Below are 26,023 nucleotides of genomic sequence, written 5' to 3' on the forward strand. Positions count from 1 at the left end.
CTGTAAGAGGACATCCATAGAAGTGTATGGCACCTAATTACAACTTCTGCCTCAGTTATCATACAGAGTTTTCCCTGTCAGGTTCTGCTGAAATCTGACAGAACAAAACTGCAGCATGTTCTGTCAGGTCGCCATGTTATGCATCTATTCTTCCCTTGAAGCATTGCTTCTGGTGGGAAATAGTCCTGTAATACAAAGCCATGCGGAGCTCCTTAGGGCAGCACACAGATTGCCTACAGCCTTGTAGTCTGCAGGGACTCCAGACCGTTTCTGGGCACATTGTATATGTTACAGACTTGACAGATTAGAAGAATTTTCAGACAATTTGGCTTTTTAGTTAGTAAAAATGAATAATCGGTATACAACAATATGGAGTGTGAGACTGTATGTCCATTGTTAGGGTATTTCCTACTATTAATAGCACATAGTAGCGTCCTTTCTCATGATCTGCAGTTGGAAAATGTGAAGATACTAATTTCATACAAAGACTGTTAAAAAAAAATACAAAAATTGAGCTTGGTTTAAGTTGGTATACAGGCAGCACATAAATGCATGTTCACATTGGTCATAAAACATACAAAACCTACAAGAAACCAAATGAGCAAAAACCCTGCTGTAACTAAAAAAGTAAAAAGCAAAAAGTTCATCTTAATAATACAGGGTTCTCAGTAATGATGTTTTTGATCAAAAATAGCATAAAAGCTATCCCACCATCAACAAGGTGACTCTGATCGGGATTGTCCTACGTTGTCTAATATTAAAAACCTTACCATGTGTCAGAGTTGATCTCAGTGTGTGAATAAGGGCAGACAAAAGGACCAGGTCCTGACCTGTGGACTCCAGTCTAGGGAAGCCTTTAAATGTAATTTCCACCTCCGGAAAGAGAGGCCACACCCCGGCATGTACAGAATGCAAAAATACAAAGAAAAATTTTTAAAAAATGATCTTGGTTTGAGTTGGTATATATGCAGCACATAAGCACATGTTCACATTAGCCATAAAACATACAAAACCTACAAGAAACAAAATGAGCAAAAACCCTGCTGTAACTAAAAAAGCAAAAAGTTCATCTAAATAATACAGGGTTCTCAGTAATGCTGTTTTTGATAAAAAAAAATAGCATAAAAGCCATCCCACCATCAACAAGGTGACTCTGATCAGGATTGTCCTACGCTGTCTAATATTAAAAACCTTACCATGTGTGAGAATTGACCTCATTGTGTGAATTAGGGCATACAAAAGGATCGGGTCCCCACCAATGGACTCCAGTCTAGGGAAGCCTTGAAATGTAATTTCCAGCTCAGGAAAGGGAGGCCACACACAGAATGCAAAAATACAAAGCACAAACACAAAAATTGGTCTTGGTTTGAGTTGGTATACATGCAGCACATAAGCACATGTTCACATTGGCCATAAAGCATACAAAACCTACAAGAAACAAAATGAGCAAAAACCCTGCTGTAACTAAATAAGCAAAAAGCAAAAGTGCATTCAAATAACACAGAGTTCTTAGTAATACTGTTTTTGATTAAAAAAATAGCATAAAAGCCATCCCACCATCGACAAGTTGACTGATCGGGACTGTTGTTTTAGTTTTTATTGTACAAATCAATAGTACATGTGAAAATAAGCAACTTTGTAATTTATCTTATCAGAGAAATCTGCTTCTTTTTCCATCTGGACTGATTTTCCACTAGCAATTCATGGGTAAAATCTATTCAGTGACACAAAATGTTCCCATTATTTAGATAGGAGAGGACAGTTGGTGCTTTTAAAATTCTATGGAGGGGGAGGAGCTAGAGGCAGACTTTCTGCTACAATTTCTTTTGAAACGACAGTTGGTGCTCATAAAGTTCTGTGGAGAGCTGTAACTGTCATCTCAGGAGAACTTGCAGCAGGAAGTCTGTGTCGGCCTCTAGCTCCTCCCCCTCCATAGAATTTTGAAAGCACCAACTGTCATCGCCAATCTCAGTAATGTCTGTATTTACTGAAGACAGATTTTACCCCAGGAATTAAGAATTTTGAGAATGAATGATCAGTTCAGGAGTAGAAAGAATCAGATTTCTATGATAAGATATATTACAAAGGTTATTATTTTTGTAATATCAATTTATGAAATAAAAAATTAAAACCATGGCTACTCTCTAAAACAACGCTTGCACGGCTTCAGATGAAGTGATTTCTGTAAATGTCGTCTTGTTGTGTTTTTTTTTCATCTGAAAGCACCTTATCTCCTCACCAAATAAAAAGGAGCAAGTGATTGAAATCCAACCTTATGTCTCCCGACATGATCTGTTGAGGGACAGTCGAAAGGCCCCCCATAAACATTAGATGACGACTTTTATGTAATGAGTATGGGCTTCCTGAAGGATGTCTGTTTTGTAGCAAAGAATGTGTTTTTCATGACTTTTGGGGGGATATAATATGAAAATAGAAATGAAAAATAAAACAAGTGAAAAAATAGAAAAACAAGAATAATTTTGAATAATATTAAATAATTTACCCATAATAAAAATAACTAAATATTGTCACAAAATTATAAAAAAAAACATGCCAACAAATGAAATTATATAGGAACACTTAAGAAGGCAAAGGCTGGTAAACTACCAAAATCTCTCTCTAAAAAAAAAAAATATATATATATATAAATAAATAAGAAAATAAAATCAGTCATGAGGGGGTTAAAGTGTGAGCCCAGAGTGCTGCTTTCCAGCCATCACTTTCTAAATAAAATGACGTGAAGTGTGAACATAAAGCGCAGTATAAAAGCTTCTTCCGCTACGGCTCTGTCTGTCAATATATTAGTAGATGTCTCAGTGCAGATGAGTTCTGCTCAGCGTTCTCATTTATCCCTGAAGACTTCATTATAGCGGCCAGAATGGATGTCGTGTTTTCCCGCATATTTATAGAGACCGCTTTACATTATTTTTCTTTACTAGCCAATTATACATCCAGCTGATTAGTGAGATGTTCACCAAATTGACAATGAAAGTAATAACATGCGCCAGGCCTTAGTAGTCATCTTCCTTTTCCTTAGTATTTTATTACAGTAGTTCTTAATCTCATATTTAACTTTTACGGATTTCTAATGGGCTAATGCCCCAGATTCATTGAGAGGAGCGGCGGGGGATCATAATTAGGAGGGTTCGATTTGCTGAATACAATATGAAGCTGCAGCCGGCCATAGATTTCCTCTGCAGCGGATGCAGCCATGTTTTTCTTATGTTGTACAACGCCTTTAGTGATATTTTTTTTTTATTGGTTCTGCAATATTTTGCATCTAATTTTTGTTATTTTTGCTTCCAGTTGTCTGTTAAGGTCCCATAACGAACCGCAAGATATTCAGGTGAATGAAGAGGATGAGCCTCCGACGGAGCAGGATAAGAGGAAAAGAATGGTATGCCACATAATAAAAAGTACACAAGATTGAAAGTCCACATGGACACATAAAATTGAAAGTTAGGTTCACACTCGTACTGTGGTACTGTGCTCTCCGCTGGGCACTACATTGGGGATCCAAAAACAAGATTCGGCATGTTTTGTGCATGTCCGAAAAAGAAGAATCCTGCCCGAAAGGAGGCCACATTGACCATGCTGTCTTTATTAAAGTGAATGGCTCTATCGGGGCTCCTGACAAAATTCTTCTGTTCAGAGATTTTGAGAGAAACCCCAACTTAGTGGTCAGCTGAGAGCCCTGCATGAGTGTGAACCAAGTCTTAGACGCGCTGTATGGACCTGTTAGCATCTACTGTTCACTTTATTGCATCAACCTGTTTCTTGACTTTGTTAAAGACCATGCTGACTCTATGAGATATAGCCATAATGTAATCTACCTGGTAATGTCCTCTACCTCCTGCCTTCCCCGCGGTCTGGTTCATCATCACAGGCTGTATCAGAGAAGCACCAGCGGGCCACCACAGGTTGCCCACCATTGATCTAGAATTGATAAACCTCCTGGCCTTCCTGTTCAGATGGAGAGCATTTAAGCTACTAAACATTTCTTCTCTTGCCCAAAGGAGCTACAAGAACCCCCCCGGAGCAAGTCATTTTCCACTCATGTCTGCGCCTTAATAGCATCTTTAACCTGCGCTCTAATTTCCTTACGTCAATCTTCATCTTCAGTCAAATAACTGCGGGCTGGGTCTTCCAATCCGCGCACTCGAGAAACCAGCAGTATATCGAACACGACTGCAATTACACACACAAGATAAAGTTTACTAATCATCACTTCCTGACGGTATCTTCTCTAAGAAAACCATTTAGGGGGCATTAAGTCACATACCGCAGAGAGGCCGGTGTCGCACACAACCTTCGCGCCATTCTTGTGCTCTGTCTTCATTCTGTGGGGTGTTCATGTAGGCACACTTCAAGGCCGGTAGCAAAGCGTTTAATTAGGTGTAAATGAATCGTTTTTAATGAATTTACTATTGGAAAAGGTAAGAAGATTGAAAATTGCAGCTTTGAGGTTTTTTTCCAAAGCGACCAAGGCTATAAATGTATCCGTAGCTCTGAACCATGTATTGTTATTAATGCCAGCGCCGCTAAATAAGATGTGACAATCAACTGCTGCTTGGACATCATCATCCAGTGCCTTAGCTCGAGTGGGGACCTGGAACACTGTAAATTAGATTGATTACTTGCGGGTTGTGGGATTTGTCAATCTACATTAGAAATGTCATGGAGTAATTAACTGTAGCAACGTATCACTCTCATCCTATCTATTTCAGTTATTGCCGCCTTGATCGGTCTGAAAGTAGAAGTTCTGACACTTATTGGATCAGACTTCACTGAGTCAATGACGTCCACAATGTCTCTCGGGAAAATACTATACATTGTACAAAGTGGATGGTGTAATATGTACAATGGTTCCATCCAAAATAAAATAAAAAAGAATGTTAGGTCATCTTACCGTGGTTCTGTCTCCTGGTGAGAACTTCAGAAAATCCTTGTCACCCTGCCACAGTTTGTTTAAAAAGAAAAGCCCAATTTTACTCACCCTCCCTGGATCCAGAGTGGAGTCTCCTCCACTTCTGCTCCCGCTGTCTGTTGTTGTCTTCAAAACCAATGTCACGTCGACAGCACTGCAGCCAATCGATGAGCTTTGGACACAGCTTCTCAATTAAAAGATTTTTCTGTATTTTCATGACTATGAAAATTGTACATTCACACTGAAGGCATGAAAACTATGAATTAACACATGTGGAATTATATACTTAACAAAAAAGTCTGAAACAACTGAAACTATGTCTAAGGGTATGTGTCCACGTTCAGGATTGCATCAGGATTTGGTCAGGATTTTTCATCAGTATTTGTAAGCCAAAACCAGGAGTGGAACAATTAGAGGAAAAGTATAACAGACACATATGCACCACTTCTGCATTTATCACCCACTCCTGGTTTTGGCTTACAAATACTGATGAAAAATCCTGACCAAATCCTGATGCAATCCTGAACGTGGACACATACCCTAATATTCTAGGTTCTTCAAAGTAGCCACCTTTTGCTTTGATGACTGCTTTACACACTCTTGGCATTCTCTTGATGAGCTTCAAGAGGTAGTCACCGGGAATGTTCTTCCAACAATCTTGAAGGAGTTCCCAGAGATGCTTAGCACTTGTTGGCCCTTTTGCCTTCACTCTGCAGTCCAGCTCACCCCAAACCATCTCGTTTGGGTTCAGGTCTGGTGACTGTGGAGGCCAGGTCATCTGGTGTAGCACCCCATCACTCTCATTCTTGGTCAAATAGCCCTTACACAGCCTGGAGGTGTGTTTGGGGTCATTGTCCTGTTGAAAAATAAATCATGGTTCAACTAAACGCAAACAGTATAGAATAGCATGCCACTGCAAGATGCTGTGGTAGCCATGCTGGTTCGGTATGCTTTCAATTTTGAATAAATCCCCAACAGTGTCACCAGCAAAGCACCATCACACCTCCTCCTCCATGCTTCACGGTGGGAACCAGGCATGTAGAGTCCATCCCTTCACCTTTTCTGCGTCGCAGAAAGACACGGTGGTTTCAACCAAAGATCTCAAATTTGGACTCATCAGACCAAAGCACCCATTTCCACTGGTCTAATGTCCATTCCTTGTGTTCTTTAGCCCAAACAAGTCTCTTCTGCTTGTTGCCTGTCCTTAGCAGTGGTTTCCTAGCAGCTATTTTACCATGAAGGCCTGCTGCACAAAGTCTCCTCTTAACAGTTGTTGTAGAGACTTGTCTGCTGCTAGAAACCTGTGTGGCATTGACCTGGTCTCTAATCTGAGCTGCTGTTTACCTGCGATTTCTGAGGCTGGTGACTCGATTAAACTTATCCTCAGAAGCAGAGGTGACTCTTGGTCTTCCTTTCCTGGGGCGGTCCTCATGTGAGCCAGTTTCTTTGTAGCGCTTGATGGTTTTTGCAACTGCACTTGGGGACACTTTCAAAGTTTTCCCAATTTTTCGGAAAGACTGACCTTCATTTCTTAAAGTAATGATGGCCACTCGTTTTTCTTTACTTAGCTGCTTTTTTCTTGCCATAATACAAATTCTAACAGTCTATTCAGTAGGACTATCAGCCGTGTATCCACGAGACTTCTGCTCAACACAACTGATGGTCCCAACCCCATTTATAAGGCAAGAAATCCCACTTCCTAAACCTGTGAAGTGAAAACCATTTCCGGTGACTTCCTCTTGAATGCCAAGAGTGTGCAAAGCAGTCATTAAAGCAAAAGGTGGCTACTTTGAAGAACCTAGAATATAAGACATAATTTCAGTTGTTTCACACTTTTTTGCTAAGTATATAATTCCACATGTGTTAATTCATAGCTTTGATGCCTTCAGTGTGAATTTACAATTTTCATAGTCATGAAAATACAGAAAAATCTTTAAATGAGAAGGTAAGTCCAAGTCTGTACTGAGGTGAGTCTGTACTGTATATCGCCAACGCGACCAAAGCCGCCGAGCTCTGTTTTTGGTCGCAGAGCTGTCGACATGCAGACCAGTAACAGATACCAGGAGCCGCGGTTGAGACTCAGTGCTGGACCTGGGAGGGTGAAGATGATTTTTTTTTGTAAAAAAACTGACCCTGGAGACAAAAAAATGCTCCTGATCAACCATTTAACACAGGGAACTAATAGCTGACTCTAGTGCAGCCCTAAGAAGAAAAGTACCGGAGGAGGGCACCTAGAGAGCCTGAACTGTCCTTCACCCTTTATGGTTGGCAGCTGACCCTGACTTAGCCTTAATCATACCTCTATCCTGGAAATAACGTATTTGGCTGCAGTGTGTGTCCAATGTCTTATATCGGTTTGATCTTTGTGGTGGCTGGCTGACATATTCCATGGATTTTAGGCTTTTTTCTGTCCGATATACTTGGCATTACTGATTATTAGGTTATTTAAAGTATGGCCCAAGAAGGTAGGTATGTGTTCTATGCCGATTCCGTCCATAAAATACAGTAAACCTATTAACTGTAGAAGGAAAGCTTCCATAGTCGGGAAGACTAGTTGGCAAATCAATATAGTCATACAGTGGTATGCATCAATGTTACCAGGGAATCGATAGTCACACAAGACATTATCATGACTTTTCCTCCAGTAATGACTGTATTATTTCTGTACAAACTGGTTATGCTGTACGTTTTCAGCGGTTCTGTTAGGATACATATGTGTCTGTAACGCCAGGAAATAACACTGGTGAAATGTGGACTGATTTTCTCGTGTGAATGAGGCCTTACTTTGCACATTTTTCAGGCAGTCAAGCAGATGTTCTAAGCACAGTCTAGATGCAGAGCTCAGGTCATCTTCCATAATTAATTTATACTTTCCTTCTCGGCCTTTTCTCCCCTCTAAAAAATGGATACTCCTGCTGTCACAGCTGCACTTCTCACGGGGGACAAGCACAAGTAGGCGCCATATTATTATTAGTATGATTATTCTATTTATCTTGTACCCACATATTTTGCATTGATTTTGCTCCCTCTTACCATTGGGATTCCCAATTTAAATCCCAAAGTAAGCTGTATATAATTCTTCCCTGACAGCAGAAAGAAGAATCAATGTACCTGAGCCCTTGATCCTAAGGAGAAAAGCCACCGCCAGAATGGTGGGGCAGCAGCTCATTCTTTTCTCCCCATGGAAAACGCTTGTATGCTCAGCTAAATATGTGTTAGGTGGTGAGATAGTGGGTAGACTAGGAGTGAATGTGCATTTAGAGAACAACTATCGAAGGTACATGGGCACCGTTTCACTGTAAAATGATTACAAGCAACATATCAGTTACCTAGTATGAGTACAGGTGGCCATGCAGATTAGTCTTTGAATGCTCATGTTACCACTTTCATGTTTATTTCAGTTAGGCCGGTTTCATGCATCTGTGTTTAGAGTATGGACCATGATGTCAAGATCGACTGCAGCTCTCCTGACCTAAACTCAACAGTCTTACATAGGTCTATGAGGCTGATGAGTTCAGGTCAGGAGACCTACAGCCAATTTGGATAAAGGATCTGTACTCAGACTGGAAACATAGACGTGTGAAGCCAGCCTTAGAAGTGTAGATTATGGGAAACCGGTCGCTACTCGTCACGATTTTCCAATTCTCCTTTCTCCATGGAACAATCGAGAGACCACATACATATTTGACTCTCATTTGGTTGACAGCTCTACCTTTCCCCTCTCCATACACACGTGTTGTCTGTAGGGCATACATGTCAAATTCAGGGCCACAAGCCAAACCTGGCCCGCATTATAGCTGTTTGGCCCGCGAGAATTATCAACTGTCTACTAGATATCAACTGTTTACTAGAGCTGGCCTACCAATAGACAGCGCATACTCTTATTACAAATCCCATTTCCATCACCTCCTTGGTTACTACAAGGCTGTTTACAACACGCCCCGTAGTAATGCCTTCACCAACTGTGACGCAGGGCTTCAGCCCTGCTATGTGTAGCAGTAATAATCCTATGAATGCTGACCCCAGTTGTCATGCCGACCCATCAGAGCCCCGTGATCATGTGACAGGGCGCTGATGGGTGGGGTTTGTGACTCACTTCCTGTAAGGGCAAGTTAAATGCCACTGTCACAGATTGACAGCGACATTTAACATGTTATACCAGGATTGTGATTCCACCTGCAGCTGTTAGGGGCACATTACAGCGGATCAAATCAGCTGTCATGTGCCGGAAAAGATGCAGGCTCAGCGCCGGAGCCCGCATCAAATTCCGGAACATGACATATGATGTGCCTATACGTCACAGGTCGTGAAGGGGTTATTAAAAATGTGTTTTCTTATGAAAAGGTTCATTGTTATATTTCATGATAAGCAAAAACTTCCTCATTTATAGATATTTTTTAATAAATATCCAGGTTGGCCCACGACTATGTCCAGATTTTTAATTTTGCCCACTGTGTATTTGCGTTTGACATCCTTGCAATACGAAGAGACGACTCACCCACTGCGCGACATCTCCGGCAAAGGATCATCTCCACATGTTGAAATCCAACATTCCTACTTCTTGTTTCCTACCACCTCTACCACTGGAGGGAAATCGGGCCACCCTCATACACATCGAATGGTCGGCTAGTCCAAAGATGAGCAGTATAACGACAGCAAAATTTCAAAAATCATCAAATTGTTTAAAATGAACTTGTTACCATGAAAATGCATTCAATCTGCAGGCACCATGTTATAGAGCAGAAAGAGCTGAGCACATTGATATATAGTTTTGTGGGAAAATATTCAGTATAACCTGTGTTTTATTGACTTAAACCTCTGTTGTTTTCTGAAACTTTCAGTCCAGTGGGCTGTCAGTCACTGATAGGACCACCCACTGGACTGAAAATCTCAGAAACACCAGAGGATTAAATGATTAAAGCACAGGTTATACTGAACCTTTTACCACACAATTATACATCAATCTACTCAGCTTCTCCTGCTCTACAGCACGATGCCTACAGGTTGGACTATATTTTCTTGGTGACAAGTTCTCTTTAAAAATAAATTTCATGTTTTTGTGTCCTAGAACAATGGAATCTAAGAACTTTACATTAATGTGAGTGTAGCGGGATTTTGGTGTTTTTTTCTGCTTGCCCTACATGACGTTAGCCTCAGCTGAGGATAGGGTTAATCGTTACTTTGCTGGTAACCACTATTGGGGCGGATATTAGCAGGCACTTACTGCAGTCTAGGCTTCAGGAACGCAGTCTGTTTAGCGTTTCTTACATATAGGCAGTTAATTAAATGAATTTGTCATAAAGCATTTACCTTGTAATTAAACCCCATTACTTGAGCTCACATTGAGCGAGAGAAAGACTTAGAAGAGTTTCACGTCTTCCCTGCTGAGGTGCTTCCTTAATTAAAGTAAATTGCAATTAAATCATAAGTTAGACCTGATCATTGTTAGATCTGTCAGCCAGTGTTTCTTCCTAATAATGGCTCTTGTCAATCCCTGAGTGACGTTGTGACTTGTGAAGTCTAATGAGAGGCTTGCAGTGGCTTTCGCGATGATTGTTTGATATGGGATCTGCATTTATTTCCCCCTGCATTTTGATTTCCGCTACTGCCGAGGATCAGTGGAGCGGCACAAAGAAAAGATCAAAATGTGCCTTCTTCTGATGCAGACCTCTGGCCTTATTCGGGAGCCAGGCCGCTTTTACTGTTTGGATTTATTAGATTTTTTTTTCTATTTTTATTTTTTTTCAGAACACCAAAGGTGTGATGGAAATGTGCCTAGGTAATGGAAACAAACTAATGTGTATGGCCACCTGATGTTGGTGCCTGGTACATGAGCATCCGTACCACCACCCTTTTCTTCACACAGATGACTTTGGGACTAATGGACTTGGGATCTATGGGGCCTCAGCAATCACTTGTTAATCAGGGGAAAAAAATTAAGGGGGTAATTCATACTTTTAAAAATATATTTTAAAATTTGCATTATGAGAAAAAAATACAGGTACTAAAGTTTATCTAAAAGCAAAGATGCCAAGGAGCTTTGTTCTGAGCTGTAGCCATACTCGGTCCGCTGTTTAGTCTCCTACTGTGCATACATGTTTTCCTTTCTCTCTGTCCACAAAGTACCAGATGCCACTAGCCCCAAAATGTCCGGGGACGGATCATATCACAGTTCTGTATCCACTATAGCGCCCCCTAAAGCTTTCTCCTATCATTAACTTTAGGAGCAGGGGCAGTGTTGCTGTGTTCTCAGGTTTTCTGCTGTCTGACCCCTTCAGCTTCACTGCATCACACTTATCAGGAATCCTTTGTGTCATGTCCTCCCTATTCTCACCTTTATCACTGATCAATGAACATGTACAACATATAGAGTGTAGAAGAAGGCTGTCGGGGATGGCATGCTTCAGCAAAGGAAGGGGTGGAAGATTTAGAAAGGAAAGACTTCAGATCAGGAATTTCGAGGGGAACTTGGTTCCTATTTCCATTCATCCAGAGGGCGACCGCCCGTCATTTGCCACCAGCGCATGAAAACGACAGGAAGACAGCATAGAACCATACCAGAAGCACTGGTGAGGTGTAATAGGTTTCGTTTCTGGGAAAATCCTATTAAAGTTGACTTAATACCATGCCATGGCTGCCGCCTCCACTCACCAGATCAGGAGTCTCTTGTCCCCAATGTGAATGGAGCGGCAATGGAAAATGTCCTACCTTTTCATTCAAACTTTATGGGACTTATGCATATAACTGGGCTAAGCACTCATTTTCCATCAGCTCCATAGGCTTTACGGCATCATACATTCTTGACTAAAATGACAGTCCTTTAAAACGGTGGATTGTCATTTTTTGAGAATCAGTGAGTTGTCCCAGTGATCAGACTCCGCTTATCCACAGGACAAGTAATAGATCAGTTTTAACTCTGGAAGATTCCTTTAAAGGGCATCCGTCAGTAGGATCATCCCTCCTGAGCCGCCTATATGGGCACGCAGGTCGTGGAAAGTTGTGTCATATGATACCTTGATAGCTGCAATCTGATGAATAGTTCCCTCAAAAATCCACATTTTTTTGTATGCAAATGACTAAAAAGATCCCTTTGCCAAATTAATCAGATAATTTGCATATTTGAAAAATGTTTATTTTTTTGGGGAAACCATTTATCAGATTGCGGATATGAAGGTATCATTTGACACAAATTTCTATGACCTGCATGACCATACAGATGGCTTTGGATTGTTGATTCTCCTGACAGATGCCCTTTAAGATTTGCCAGGAGATACTCTCCAAGTACATGTTGTATTTGATGGATAGTAACCTATATTTACTTCAGTCAAGTGTGATTTGCAGTTGACAGCTCAGCGCGATCTCGTCAATATGAGCTACTAATTTAAGTTATTTCAATGTTAATTAGCTTTAGGCTGATAGCATCATCCAGGACCTCCTTAATCTCCGAGGGCCAGATATGCTAACTATGGAGTTTAGCATTTGACATAAATGCAGATGTGCAGCAGCCATAAGTTTTCATAGGTTGCAGGCGCACCTGGATCCTAGTGCCAGAGGTGACCTAGAGCCTGTCAGCCATGGTTAGGGGCCCTATGCCAGATCCTCCTCTGCACATACCCACTTCCATCTTAGCCTGGTTTGACCCGATACTAAGCATTTCTATTACAATCTATTTTAGTGTCCTAAAATGATATTTTTCTACCAATCTGTTCTCTAAAATTAATATGACTTTGACTTTATTCAACATATTTAAATCTGTTTACATGACGATTATCCTTTTATTCCCTTATTTAGAGATTTACAAATGATTTTAATGTAAAAGCTTATCAAACTTTATTTTACCTAACAAAGCATGAAATCCACCATTCTGTCTGGACTGGCGCATGCAGTGCTACGTGACACTGGCTGCAGCTAGAATATAAAGGATAGAACGCAGGTCATGGTATCATATTAAATGCTAACTCGTCAGCGAGTTTTTAGACCCCTGAAGTAAAGTACCTGTAATGATGATTACATCCATATTTATATTTCATAAGTACATGTCTCCTTTGTTTTGTAATCCATCTGCAAATTCTTATGCAATTGAGCTTGCGAGTGCAGGATCTTGGTCTGCACTTACAGCTCTCAGACCTCTTTCTCCTCCTGGCACCGGCCTCTTTCTCCTCCTGGCACCGGCCTCTTTCTCCTCCTGGCACCGGCCTCTTTCTCTTCCTGGCACTGGCCTCTTTCTCTTCCTGGCACCGGCCTCTTTCTCCTCCTGGCACAGGCCTCTTTCTTCTCCTGGCATCGGGCTCTTTCTCCTCCTGGCACTGGCCTCTTTCTCTTCCTGGCACCGACCTCTTTCTCCTCCTGGCACAGGCCTCTTTCTTCTCCTGGCATCGGGCTCTTTCTTCTCCTGGCACTGGCCTCTTTCTCCTCCTGGCACCGGCCTCTTTCTCTTCCTGGCACCGGCCTCTTTCTCTTCCTGGCACCGGCCTCTTTCTCTTCCTGGCACCGGCCTCTTTCTCCTCCTGGCACCAGCCTCTTTCTTCTCCTGGCATCGGCCTCTTTCTCCTCCTGGCACCGGCCTCTTTCTCTTCCTGGCACCGGCCTCTTACTCCTCCTGGCACCGACCTCTTTCTCCTCCTGGCACCGGCCTCTTCTCCTGGCACCGGGCTCTTTCTCCTCCTGGCACTGGCCTCTTTCTCTTCCTGGCACCGGTCTCTTTCTCCTCCTGGCACCGGTCTCTTTCTTGTCCTGGCACCGGGCTCTTTCTCCTCCTGGCACCGGGCTCTTTCTCCTCCTGGCACCGGGCTCTTTCTCCTCCTGGCACCGGCCTCTTTCTCCTCCTGGCACCGGCCTCTTTCTCTTCCTGGCACCAGCCTCTTTCTCTTCCTGGCACCGGCCTCTTTCTCTTCCTGGCACCGGCCTCTTTCTCTTCCTAGCACCGGCCTCTTTCTCATCCTGGCACCGGCCTCTTTCTCATCCTGTCACCGGCCTCTTTCTCCTCCTGGCACAGGCCTCTTTCTTCTCCTGGCATCGGGCTCTTTCTCCCCCTGGCACTGGCCTCTTTCCCTTCCTGGCACCGGCCTCTTTCTCCTCCTGGCACTGGCCTCCTTCCAGTGATTGACAGGTAATTCTTCTCAGTGAACTACTACCTCAGCAACCATCTTGTCGAAATGCCATCATTCCCAAGGTCGGCACATGCGCAGATTGATAGTCTGACATTTGCAATGTCATCAGCAAGTTACCGCACATGCACCACCCCTACGATTGACCCCATCTGCGTGAAATGTATGCCGGAGTGAGCAGGTGACAGCGTCATTCACTGGCAGGAGGCCGGCGCTGGAGCAGAAAGAGGCTGGGGTGCTGTAGATGCAGGCCAAGCCCCTGCAATAGCAAGCTTATTTGCATAAGAATTTGCCAATGGATTTTGAGACAACAGATAACATAGACTTATAATAAACAGATATGGAAATAATCATATCATTCCAGGCACTTTACTGTAATGATGTTACTTTTTAAATAAATTTAACTCGTAGGTTGAGCAAGAAGTTTTAAAACCGACATGCTCTACTCACCATCGTCATCTAGTTGGTGCCGAAATGGTAGAGTGTTAACCGACTGACTTCGTCGTGCTAAAAAAATATGTTCGAGTCCGCGCTCCTGCATGTCTCGCGGCTGTTCGACAGCGGTAACACATGCAGGGATTGCCTGTTTGCATTCTCGGATAACACCTACGTTCGCTCATCATTAGTGGTACTGAAACATAGAACATTGGACCTTATGTAGTAGTACGAAATAGCAAAGTGATCTATCTGTACATAATATGCAAATATGACTGGTTTGCAGAAATTATTGGGGGCTTTGTGTCCCTTTATGTCTTTTGCATTGCATTTTTTTAATCGCCTTCCATACTGAGAGGTGGTAGGAGGCACGGCCCAGTTTTAGACTTAATTAAGCACAACAGACATCTTTGCTTCTGATTCTCTTTTAAACGTAGCAGAAGCTGGAAGGTGTAAACTTTGCCTCTCCGCTTACACATGACCTCTTCAAATAAACTGTGTTTTCGGCAGTCTATGACCCATGGAAAAATTGTGCTCCATTCTTTGCTCAGATTGACATCTTCCTCGACGCCATGTAACAGAGGCACAATAGCGTAAATATTTTTGACTGCTGTATAAGACGTAAGTCATCCAAAATACAAGCCTGTAACTTTCAGTTTTCACAGCTCCATTTCCTCCCAGGCTTTGCCAACTCACTAAGAATTGTTCATCAGAGGGTTTTTTTGGTTTCTCTTTTAATGAAATTTTGTAAGCAGCTTCCCTCGCAGCACAAGACTATGTGCACTCCGCGCTTTGAATATAAAATGTGATTCGGGAAGCTGTCACATCAGATTGTAGATCATCCCGAATTTGATCACAATACTCCACTTTGTAAATTGTGGTTCGTCGCCCTGATGGAGAAGGCTCAGAACCTTAAAAATAAAAGATATATTGATAGACTTACTGTAATATGTCTGAATAGATTTTGGACTGACGGAGACAGATATGATATAGAGCGATATATCCGAGGTGTTGTAAGTACAAGATGGAAACATATAAGATATATGATGGATGGCATAAGCAGATATGTTATTGCTATGTAAGGAAGCAAAATAAAAAACAACATAAGAAGTTTAATAAACTCGAGATAGAGAGATATAAGAAGAATAGATTGATATGAGATATTATTTTTTTTTTAAAATAAAAGGTGGGCCGGTTATAATTGTTTTACGGTAGCTTACCTGAGGGGCGGCGGTGATGGAAGGGGGTCCTGGAGGCAGGGTCGCTGCTGCAGGAAGCTAGCGGAGGCAGGAGATGCTGTGGGCCCCAGGCGGTGAATTTCGGAAAAAATGTCCGCCGAAGACAGTGTCAAGATCTTAATCTGAGCATGCTGCATCTCCGGCGGAAATTTTTCCTGGGACCACTGCATTAAAGACTATAGAAAGTGCGGGGCTCCAGGCTTTTACAACATGTTGATGTAGACCTCACACCGCTATCAGAGTGGGGCCCACAGTATTGCCCCACTCCTGCCACCGCCAGAAGCTTCCTGCAGCAGCGACCCTGGCTCCACTGCAGCTACAATTCAGATTATAAGACGCACCCCCATTTTCTCCCCAAATTTGAGGGAACAAAGTACATTTTATATTCCAAAAATACTGTCATTTGATTGATAGATGTTAGATAGATTGATTTTACTTTTCTACTCAGCCTTTTCCCCTGATTCTTCTTGTTTGATGATCTGCTACCTGACAGATTAGCGGTGTCGCAGTGAATTGTGGCTACTTCTGGGCCCGGCTGATCTCGCCTTCCGTTCCAAGCTGTTTACATCTGTTGTGCTTTGATACTTGAACAAATGCTCTATTCTGTCCCAACTCCAGGGTCATCCTCGGGTGTCGTACACGGCAGATCAGATCGAAACAAGAAATGTATTCTGTAAAGCTTGTGTTAGCCAATTAACCGGAGACGTACAAGCCGGAAGATCATTTTCCAGTAGTCAGAAATACTTTTTTATTTTTCATTTAAAGGCCCTTTAGTAAAATTCCGAATGAGCTAATTATATCCTTTCTTTCGTTTTTTTTTTCGAGGTTATGACTGAACAGGGGAAATGAGTAAATAATCGGAAGAGTCTGCATCAGGTTTATGTTGAATTAAAGTACTTAGCAAGTAGCAATGAAATTGATTTAGTCCCGGAGGACTTTGTTCGACTCTTTAGAAAACAGGCAGGTTTCTTTACTTGCTCCGAAAGGTCAAGTCTTTGTGATATCTTGTGGACACTGAGAGATGCAGGCATGATGACAGATCCTGATGGTAATTACTGTGACCTTAACTTACAGCGCTGTGCCGAATAAAAGAAGCACTATGGGTAAAGAAATAAACAAAGAAATCCAGGTAGTAGAAAAAGTAAAAGTATCAGAACAATCTTTTTTTTTTTTTTAAATGTATAGTTGGGTAAAAGTGAGTGAAACTAATGACTGAAGATACAAATCCAAAGACCTATACCCCATAAAACTATGTAGGTTCCAAAAGGTCTACACGAAAGTTGCTAAGTTTGGCTTGAATTATATTTTTCATGTTATTTTTTTTTAACTCCTTCCAACCATGGCAATTTATTTTCTGCCCTTTCTTTTCTAGCAAGACAAGTTGTAGTTTTGAATCAATTAGTTCATTTGACCATACAATGAACTATAAAATGGGAAAAATATAAATTAAAAGTGCGGTGAAATGATGAAAAAAAAATCAATTCTGTATAAAGTGTTTTTTCCCTCTTTTTTTTTTTTTTTTTTTTTGAGACTCCTAACTTTTTTCTCTTTCCATTCTTTTCCCATTTTTCCCACAATCCTGTCACAGATAGAAGGGGGAACCTTGGAAGCTAGTACATGTTTCCAATGTAAACAAGCAACAGAATTTCCTCAGTTGTTGACAGAGGAGCCCCTTCACATCAAACCCCCACTGCCTGTCAAGTTTACACTTTCCTGACCAGGCCACATTTTACAATTCTGACTAGTGTCATTTTATGTGGTAATAACCCTGGAACACTTCAACGGATGTAAGTGGTAAATTTAGGACGATATTCCTTGTTTTTGTTTGTGGAGATACCGTAAAGTTAGCAAAAATGTTGCAATTTTCAAACTTTTAGTTATTATGACAGACAGTACCCAAAATAACACCATTTTAAAAACTGCACACCCCCTTCCCCCCTCAACATACTCAAAACCGCATTCAAGAGGTTTATTAACCCTTTAGGTCAGGGGTGCACAAAATTTTTTGTCCCAAGGGCAACATCGCCATACTGAATTGATACCAAGGACTGACAAAAATTTTTTAAAGAGATAGTCAGATGAATATATCACCGAACCATCATTAATACATTACCCGACCAAGATTTTGAGTATTTGAGAAAGATTTGGATAGTTTCTGCTCCAAAAAAATCATTGTGGACACAACCCAGCATAAACTGAATGTTTTGTAGCAAATCCTCTTCGTTATCTCAAATCTCTAAGTTTTGGCACTTTTTAAGGTTTAACATAGCTATGAAACACATTATGGATTACTACACATTGCCCCTTTCCAAAAAAACACCCCACACACTGCCCTTCTCCAAATTACCCCCCTCACACACACACACACACAGAGTCCTTCTCTAAAATCTCCCCTCACACTGCCCTTTTCCCCCCTCGTTATATTTTGCTCCATTTCCCAATCTCCCCTAATTGTTCCATAATGTCTCAAATTGCCACATTATGTGGCCTTGTAGCAATTCAGCCCGCCCATCCCCCGACCCGCCCACATCTAAAATAACAAGACATTTAATCTTCAGCTCCTCCTGGACCGCTTACCAGTGCCCAATGTCTCTCTGCCTGTGTGACCCAGGCGCCAAAAGCAGCGTGTTGACGTTAGCAGCATGTAGACCTCATCCCGCTGCTGCACGTAAGGCACGGGCTGACGAGCACTCCACTACCCCTTTCCCGTGCCGCCATTTTCAAATGTATTCACGTCTGACAGACTCGAACATGTTTGAATGCAGTAAGAAGGCGCTTACACTTCCCGAACAGCTCTGCGGGCTGTATGTTGTGCAGGCCTGCTTTAGGTGCTTCGCAGGAATTAAAGAAATGCGGAAGTAAAAAATTAACATTTTACTTTGTCCCACAAAAATGTTGCTTTAGCCTCAAAATTTTTTTTTTATTTTCGCAAGGGTAACGGGAGAAATGTACTCCAACATTTGTTGCGCAATTTCTCCTAAGTACGCCGATACCCCATATGCTGTGGAAAACCACTGTTTGGGAACAAGGCAGGGCTCAGAAGAGACGGAGCGTGATTTGACTCTTGGAACGTCAAATTGGTTGGAATTGATAGGGCATGCCATGTAGCGTTTGGAGAGCCCCTGATGTGCCTAAACAATGGAAATCACCCACAAGTGACCACATTTTGGAAGCTACACCCCTCAAGGAATTTATCTAGACAAGTGATGAGCACCTTGAACCCACAGGTGCTTCACAAAATTTTACAACGTTGAACCGCGAAAGTGAAAAAAAATTGAATTTTCCCACAAAAATGTTTCTTTAGCCCCATTTTTTTCACAAGGGTAGCAGGAGAAAATGAACCCCAGAATTTGTTGTGTAATTTCTGCTGAGTACGCCGATACCCCATATGTGGTGGGAAACTGTTATTTGAATACACTGTGGAGCTCTGAAAGGAAGGTGTAGTGTTGGTGCGCGCCTCCACATGGTTCCCCCCTCACATCATGCGGTGACACCAGCTTACTCTCCGCCCTGACCCCAACGTGCTCCTCTCATACTCCCTCCTCCTTCCCTGTGCATGTTGCATTGTGTTCCAGCTGTGTGCATGGTGCATGTGCTCCCCAATTCTTAAAGGTGCACCGCATTCACATAGTAAAATTCCCCCAGTTACCAGCTGGGAGTCATTTAGTTAATTTGAGCACATGTAAGGTGTCTCCCATCCAGTAGCTGGGAGTCCTCTTGTATAAAAGGCACCCTCCCCAATTAGGAGGTACCCGAGCAACCCCTGTACTTACATTAGGTGGTTTGGTGTGTGTGCATCTGTATGTTGCCAGGTCCCCTGTCCCTAGTATGTTAGTAATATTCCTGTATCCTGTGTTCTGATAGTGAAGTTATCCCCATATCCTGAGTTGCCGTTAGTCCAGTATAGTTTGCCCATGTTCCTGTCACCACTTCGGCGACATCCTTTTCTGAAACTGTGTCTGCGGTTTCTATACCAGCCAGTCCAGTATCCTTTGTTCCTGGTCCTAGTACGGCCAGCTCCACAATGGTTCCTGATATCTACAGATCTGAACACGAACCTGTCTCCTACATCCACGTAGTCTGTCAATCTCCAAATTCCGGTTAGTCAGTGACCTCTGCCGCGTCTCCACGCATCCGCTAACACAACCCCTGGGATCGGCAGCTGCAGCACTGGCCCTGCCTAGAAGTGGGCATTGGCGTCTACCTGCAGCCCAGTCTGTCTCCACCGTCAGGCGCTCCAGCGAACACCAGGTAGCCACTTAGTTACGCCCCTTTGTATGCAGGTCCGGCCCTATGAACTACGTGCGCAACCAGTGAACATGACGTGACTTACCTAATCTTTTTCTGGAATATTCACTGATGATGATGATTTTAACAGTTTTGGAATAAACGTTGATTTTATCTACTTGTGTATGCTGAATTCCCTACTACCTTGGAAGTTTCTGTGTGGGATTGACTCTCCCACGTGCTTCTGTGCACCGTGTTTCTCATGGTCACTGGACGATATGCTGAATAAATGTTATAGTTTTTTTTTTCTCTTTTCTGTATATATTCGTGGTTGAAGTATACTAGATATTTTGCTTTGAAGTTCCAATGTTGCTCTGCAGTATATTCATATATCGCTATTGGACTGTTACGGCCACGTGTATTTCCCATCCTGATGCTGTTTGCAGCTTCCGACACTAGGCCTGCCCGCTGTTCCACTCTACATTCTACGGAAACAGACAATGAAAATGAGGCAGGACGAGATTTATGTTGATGGAAAATAACAGGCAGGATCCTAACATGGAAGTCGTGCAAGCAGCTTGCTAAGACGAATAGTTCAAAGTCTCCTGCTGCTATGGCCCGTGGTTTCAATTTTTTTTTCACCTTTTTGAAAGGGGCACATGTTTTGGCTTACTGGCAGCTCACCCAAGCATCCATCTATTCTGGTGTAGATAAATTAGAATGTCAAATGTTTTATTATCAGAAATATGTAGGCAAACAATGAAAAAAAGCTTTGACAGGGCATACAATCAGATTTAGTGTTGAATCCTGTTGAGATTCATTTTTTGTGTTTTTCGCCATGAGCGTAAGCGATGTCAGTGGTGGCAAGCAGAATATTATCCCTCTTATCCATTAATGTCAATATATTAATCCCACCCCAGGCCATCTCCAGGATGGATTGCAACAATTTAGTGTGCTTTCCCACCATGCAGCAGGACATCTTCACTTCACATGTGCTAAACATTTCCCATAGGCATCGCTAGAAGGACAGTATTCATCTAATCTCCTGTATATTTTCTCAGAGTGGCATTCCATTCCAAGCTGGATTGACTATAAAAGGATAATGTCATCAGGTCATGGTTAGAAGAGAATGTCAATGCTTCAATTTATGTAGTCTACTAATCTGTTTAGCATATGTAAAGCAAACCAGTCTCTAGGTTTTGGGAGTCTGAACCACCAGCATGTCGGAGTAAAAGACTTAAAGGGGTTATCCAGGACTATACATATATACAGTTATATGAAAAAGTTTGGGCACCCCTATTAATCTTAAGCTTAATGTTTTATAAAAATGTTTTTTTTTGCAACAGCTATTTCAGTTTCATATATCTAATAACTGTTGGACACAGTAATGTTTCTGCCTTGAAATGAGGTTTATTGTACTAACAGAAAATGTGCAATCTGCATTCAAACAAAATTTGACAGGTGCATAAGTATGGGCACCCTTATCATTTTCTTGTTTTAAATACTCCTACCTACTTTTTACTGACTTACTAAAGCACTTTTTTTGGTTTTGTAACCTCATTGAGCTTTGAACTTCTTAGCCAGGTGTATGCAATCATGAGAAAAGCTACTTAAAGTGGCCACTTGCAAGTTGTTCTCCTGTTTGAATCTCCTCTGAAGAGTGGCATCCTGGGCTCCTCAAAACAACTGTCAAATGATCTGAAAACAAAGATTAGTCAACATAGTTGTTCAGGGGAAGGATACAAAAAGCTGTCTCAGAGATTTCCACTGTGAGGAACATAGTAAGGAAATGGAAGAACACAGGTACAGTTCTTGTTAAGGCCAGAAGTGGCAGGCCAAGAAAAAATCAGAAAGGCAGAGAAGAAGAATGGTGAGATCAGTCAAGGACAATCCTCAGACCACCTCCAGAGAGCTGCAGCATCAACTTGCGGCAGATGGTGTCACTGTGCATTGGTCAACTATACAACACACTTTGCACAAGGAGAAGCTGTATGGGAGAGTGATGCGAAATAAGCCGTTTCTGCAAGCACGCCACAAACAGAGTCGGCTGAGGTATGCAAAAGCACATTTGGAGAAGCCAATTTCTTTTTGGAAGAAGGTCCTGTGGACTGATGAAACCAATATTGAGTTGTTTGGTCATACAAAAAGGCGTTATGTATGTCGGCAAAAAAACACAGCATTCCAAGAAAAACACTTGCTACCCACAGTAAAATTTGGTGGAGGTTCCATCAGGCTTTGGGGCTGTGTGGCCACTGCCGGAACCGGGAATCTTGTTAAAGTTGAGGGACGTATGGATTCCTCTCAGTATCAGCAGATTCTTGACAATAATGTTCATGAATCAGTGACAAAGTTGAAGTTATGAAGGGGATGGATCTTTCAGCAAGACAGTGATCCAAAGCACCGCTCCAAATCTACTCAGGCATTCATGCAGAGGAACAATTACACTGTTCTGGAATGGCCATCCCAGTCCCCAGACCTGAATATCATTGAACATCTGTGGGATCATTTGAAGAGGGCTGTCCATGCTCGGCGACCATCAAACTGAACTGGAATTGTTTTGTAAAGAGGAATGGTCAAAAATACCTTCATCCAGGATCCAGGAACTCATTAAAAGCTACAGGAAGTGACTAGAGGCTGTTATTTTTGCAAAAGGAGGATCTACTAAATATTAATGTCACTTTTCTGGTGAGGTGCCCATACTTATGCACCTGTCAAATTTTGTTTGAATGCAGATTGCACATTTTCTGTTAGTACAATAAACCTCATTTCAAGGCAGAAACATTACTGTGTCCAACAGTTATTAGATATATGAAACTGAAATAGCTGTTGCAAAAAAAAACAATTTTTATAAAACATTAAGCTTAAGATTAATAGGGGTGCCCAAACTTTTTTATATAACTGTATGTGTGTGTGTACCCAAGAACTAACCAGCAGATAGTTGCTTACTACCTTTTGTCTCCAGCTCAGAGCGGTTACAGATCACTCCTGTTAGCGATTCTGTGTTTTCCAGTGATATCACGTTGACAGAGCAGTTGCTTCTTTTCCACTCTGCTCTGTTGACAGGCGCCCATGTCATGCTGATTGACAGCTGGCTCCCCGCTGCATGACTGCGGGGCGCCAGCTGTCATCAGCATGACGTCGGCAGTCACTTCCCATTGACAGAGCAGCCAGTAGAAGGAAGAGCTGCTCTGTTGATGTGATTCAGCAGAATTGCCAGCAAGAGCGGTCTGTGATCGTTCTGAGCCAGCACCGAGCAGAAGGTAGTTAGTAACTGCCTGCCTGACAATTTTTAGCAACATAAGAAATAAAAAAAATGTCCTATGTAACCCTTTTAATACCTTACCCAAGATAAGTCTGTGAATCGCATTTAGTCACCTTGGTATCTGTTCTATGTTGATCTTTTGGCAGGTGATCCTAGCTGGGAGTGGAGGCCAGTCATTTCCCTTGGGTACTAGGTGCCAAGGCAGGATATAGTACTGGCATCAGGGTATATACAGTAGATTTAACTTCAGATGAAAATGTTTTAAAAATGCACAACCTTATATACACTGCTCAAAAAATAAAGGGAACACTTAAACAACAGAATATAACACCAAGTAAATCAAACTTCTGTGAAATCAAACTGTCCACTTAGGAAGCAACACTGTTTGACAATCAATTTCACATGCTGTTGTGCAAATGGAATAGAGAACAGATAGAAATTATTGCCAATTATCAAGACACACTCAATAAAGGAGTGGTTCTGCAGATGGCGACCACATCTCAGTACCAATGCTTTCTGGCTGATGTTTTGGTCACTTTTGAATGTTGGTTGTGGTTTCACACTCGTGGTAGCATGAGACAGACTCTACAACCCACACAGGTGGCTCAGGTTGGGCAGCTCATCCAGGATGGCACATCAAAGCGAGCTGTGGCAAGAAGGTTTGTTGTGTCTGTCAGCGTAGTGTCCAGAGGCTGGAGTCGCTACCAAGAAACAGGCCAGTACACCAGGAGACATGGAGGGGGCCGTTGGAGGGCAACAACCCAGCAGCAGGACCGCTACCTCAGCCTTTGGGCAAGGAGGAGCACTGCCGGAGACCTGCAAAATGACCTCCAGCAGGCCACAAATGTGCATGTGTCTGCACAAACGGTTACAAACCGACTCCATGAGGATGGTCTGAGTGTCCGACGTCCACAGATGGGGGTTGTGCTCACAGCCCAACACCGTGCAGGACACTTGGCATTTGCCACAGAACACCAGGATTGGCAAATTCGCCTCTGGTGCCCTGTGCTCTTCACAGATGAAAGCAGGTTCACACTGAGCACATGTGAAAGACATGACAGAGTCTGGAGACGCCGTGGAGAGCGATCTTCTGCCTGCAACATCCTTCAGCATGACCGGTTTGGCAGTGTGTCAGTAATGGTGTGGGGTGGCATTTCTTTGGAGGGCTGCACAGCCCTCCATGTGCTCGCCAGAGGTAGCCTGACTGCCATTAGGTACCAAGATGAGATCCTCAGACCCCTTGTGAGACCATATGCTGGTGCGGCTGGCCCTGGGTTCCTCCTAATGCAGGACAATGCCAGACCTCATGTGGCTGGAGTGTGTCAGCAGTTCCTGCAAGATGAAGGCATTGAAGCTATGGACTGCCCCCCCTTCCCCAGACCTGAATCCGATTGAACACATCTGGGACATCATGTCTCACACCATCCACCAATGTCACGTTGCACCACAGACTGTCCAGGAGTTGGTTGGATGCTTTAGTCCAGGTCTGGGAGGAGATCCCTCAGGAGACCATCTGCCGCCTCATCAGAAGCATGCCCAGGCATTGTAGGGAGGTCATATGGGAGCGTGAAGGCCACACACACTACTGAGCATCATTTCCTTGGTTTTATTGTTCTCAACACATTCCACAATGTTATGAATAAAGATTTACAACTGGAATATTTCATTCAGTGATATCGAGGATGTGGGATTTTAGCATTCCCTTTATTTTTTTGAGCAGTGTAGTTTATTTATGATACCAGCGTTATTCTTCAACTATTTATCCTCCCAGTTGTTCACATACACTGGGAACCATTTTTTCATGTCTATGAAAAGCAAAAGGTGTGTGCCGTGATGGCTGAGCGCCTAGCGATATGCACTCCTGACTTCCTTTTACGTACTTTCCACAATGTATTGCATTATAGTAATGCTTTCTGTCCATCTAGAAAAGCAAAAATAATATACTAGGACAAAAGTGCTGGTATGGTGCCAGGCCACACATTGCAATTTGCAAAGTTAATTTCCCAGAGGACCATTGCATGGCTTATAAGCCTCCTTACGCTGGCATGCCAGGCATGTCACTCCCCACAAGGAGAAATGTTACCCTTTAGGTCCCTTTTAAGGCTAGAGCAGCAAACTGAATCTTTGAAGGAAAGCCTGCATACACTTCAGATCTGTTTGTGCCATCTGTAAATGTAGGAATAATTGTATGTAAATGCAGTAGATGTAGAGCAGTTTTACAATGTGCTAAACCCTCAGCATAGACAACAATGGTGCAAAGTCTATTTCAGGGCAGGCTGACCATCAAAGCAATACATGGAGCTCTGGGTGAAAGGAAGACTCACAGTCCTTTGATAAATAAGAGCAATTCTTTAAAATGTAATTGCATTTTATTCACCAAAAATCAAATGGATCATGGCTATAGTATTTGGTAAGGATGTTTCCTGCCCCAGAACGCTGTCTTTGTTTCCTTGTACAATGACCTAGTGGTGCATTGTTCATTCACAAGTGATCCGGTGAATCACTGGAGAAACGTGCAAGTTTTTTGTCCTATATCCTGCTAAATCGCAATTTAGACAGGGATCAAACAGTGTGCGGTCATGGTGTAGATGAAACTACCCCCCACCTGCCCCTATACTCACCCCCATACATGACCTCCTCGTGTCTTTATCTTCTCGCCAGTTGTTCCTCTGTTTTCATCTGTCTTATTAAAGTAAAATATTGTGTAATAAGAGACAGTCGTGACCTATACATTTTATTTCCTAAGATACAACTAAAAGTACATTATTTTAGGATTAGTTTTTATTAATTTACCATCCACGGAGGTCAACAACAGGTAGTAAAACCT

General features: G+C 42.5%; 1 protein-coding gene across 4 annotated transcripts in view; it reads left to right on the top strand.

Annotated features, from left to right (window-relative positions):
• Nucleotides 1-26,023, top strand: part of IPO11 (importin 11) — a 518,704-nt gene that overhangs the window by 423,911 nt on the left and 68,770 nt on the right. For all 4 annotated transcript variants that reach the window (XM_077286029.1, XM_077286021.1, XM_077286008.1 and 1 more), the window contains exon 29: nucleotides 3,307-3,397. In XM_077286029.1, coding sequence (XP_077142144.1) covers nucleotides 3,307-3,397 — 91 coding nt within the window. The remainder of the gene's footprint in view (nucleotides 1-3,306; nucleotides 3,398-26,023) is intronic.

Source organism: Ranitomeya variabilis, chromosome 1 (genome assembly GCF_051348905.1).
Source record: "Ranitomeya variabilis isolate aRanVar5 chromosome 1, aRanVar5.hap1, whole genome shotgun sequence".
NCBI classification, from domain to species: domain Eukaryota; kingdom Metazoa; phylum Chordata; class Amphibia; order Anura; family Dendrobatidae; genus Ranitomeya; species Ranitomeya variabilis.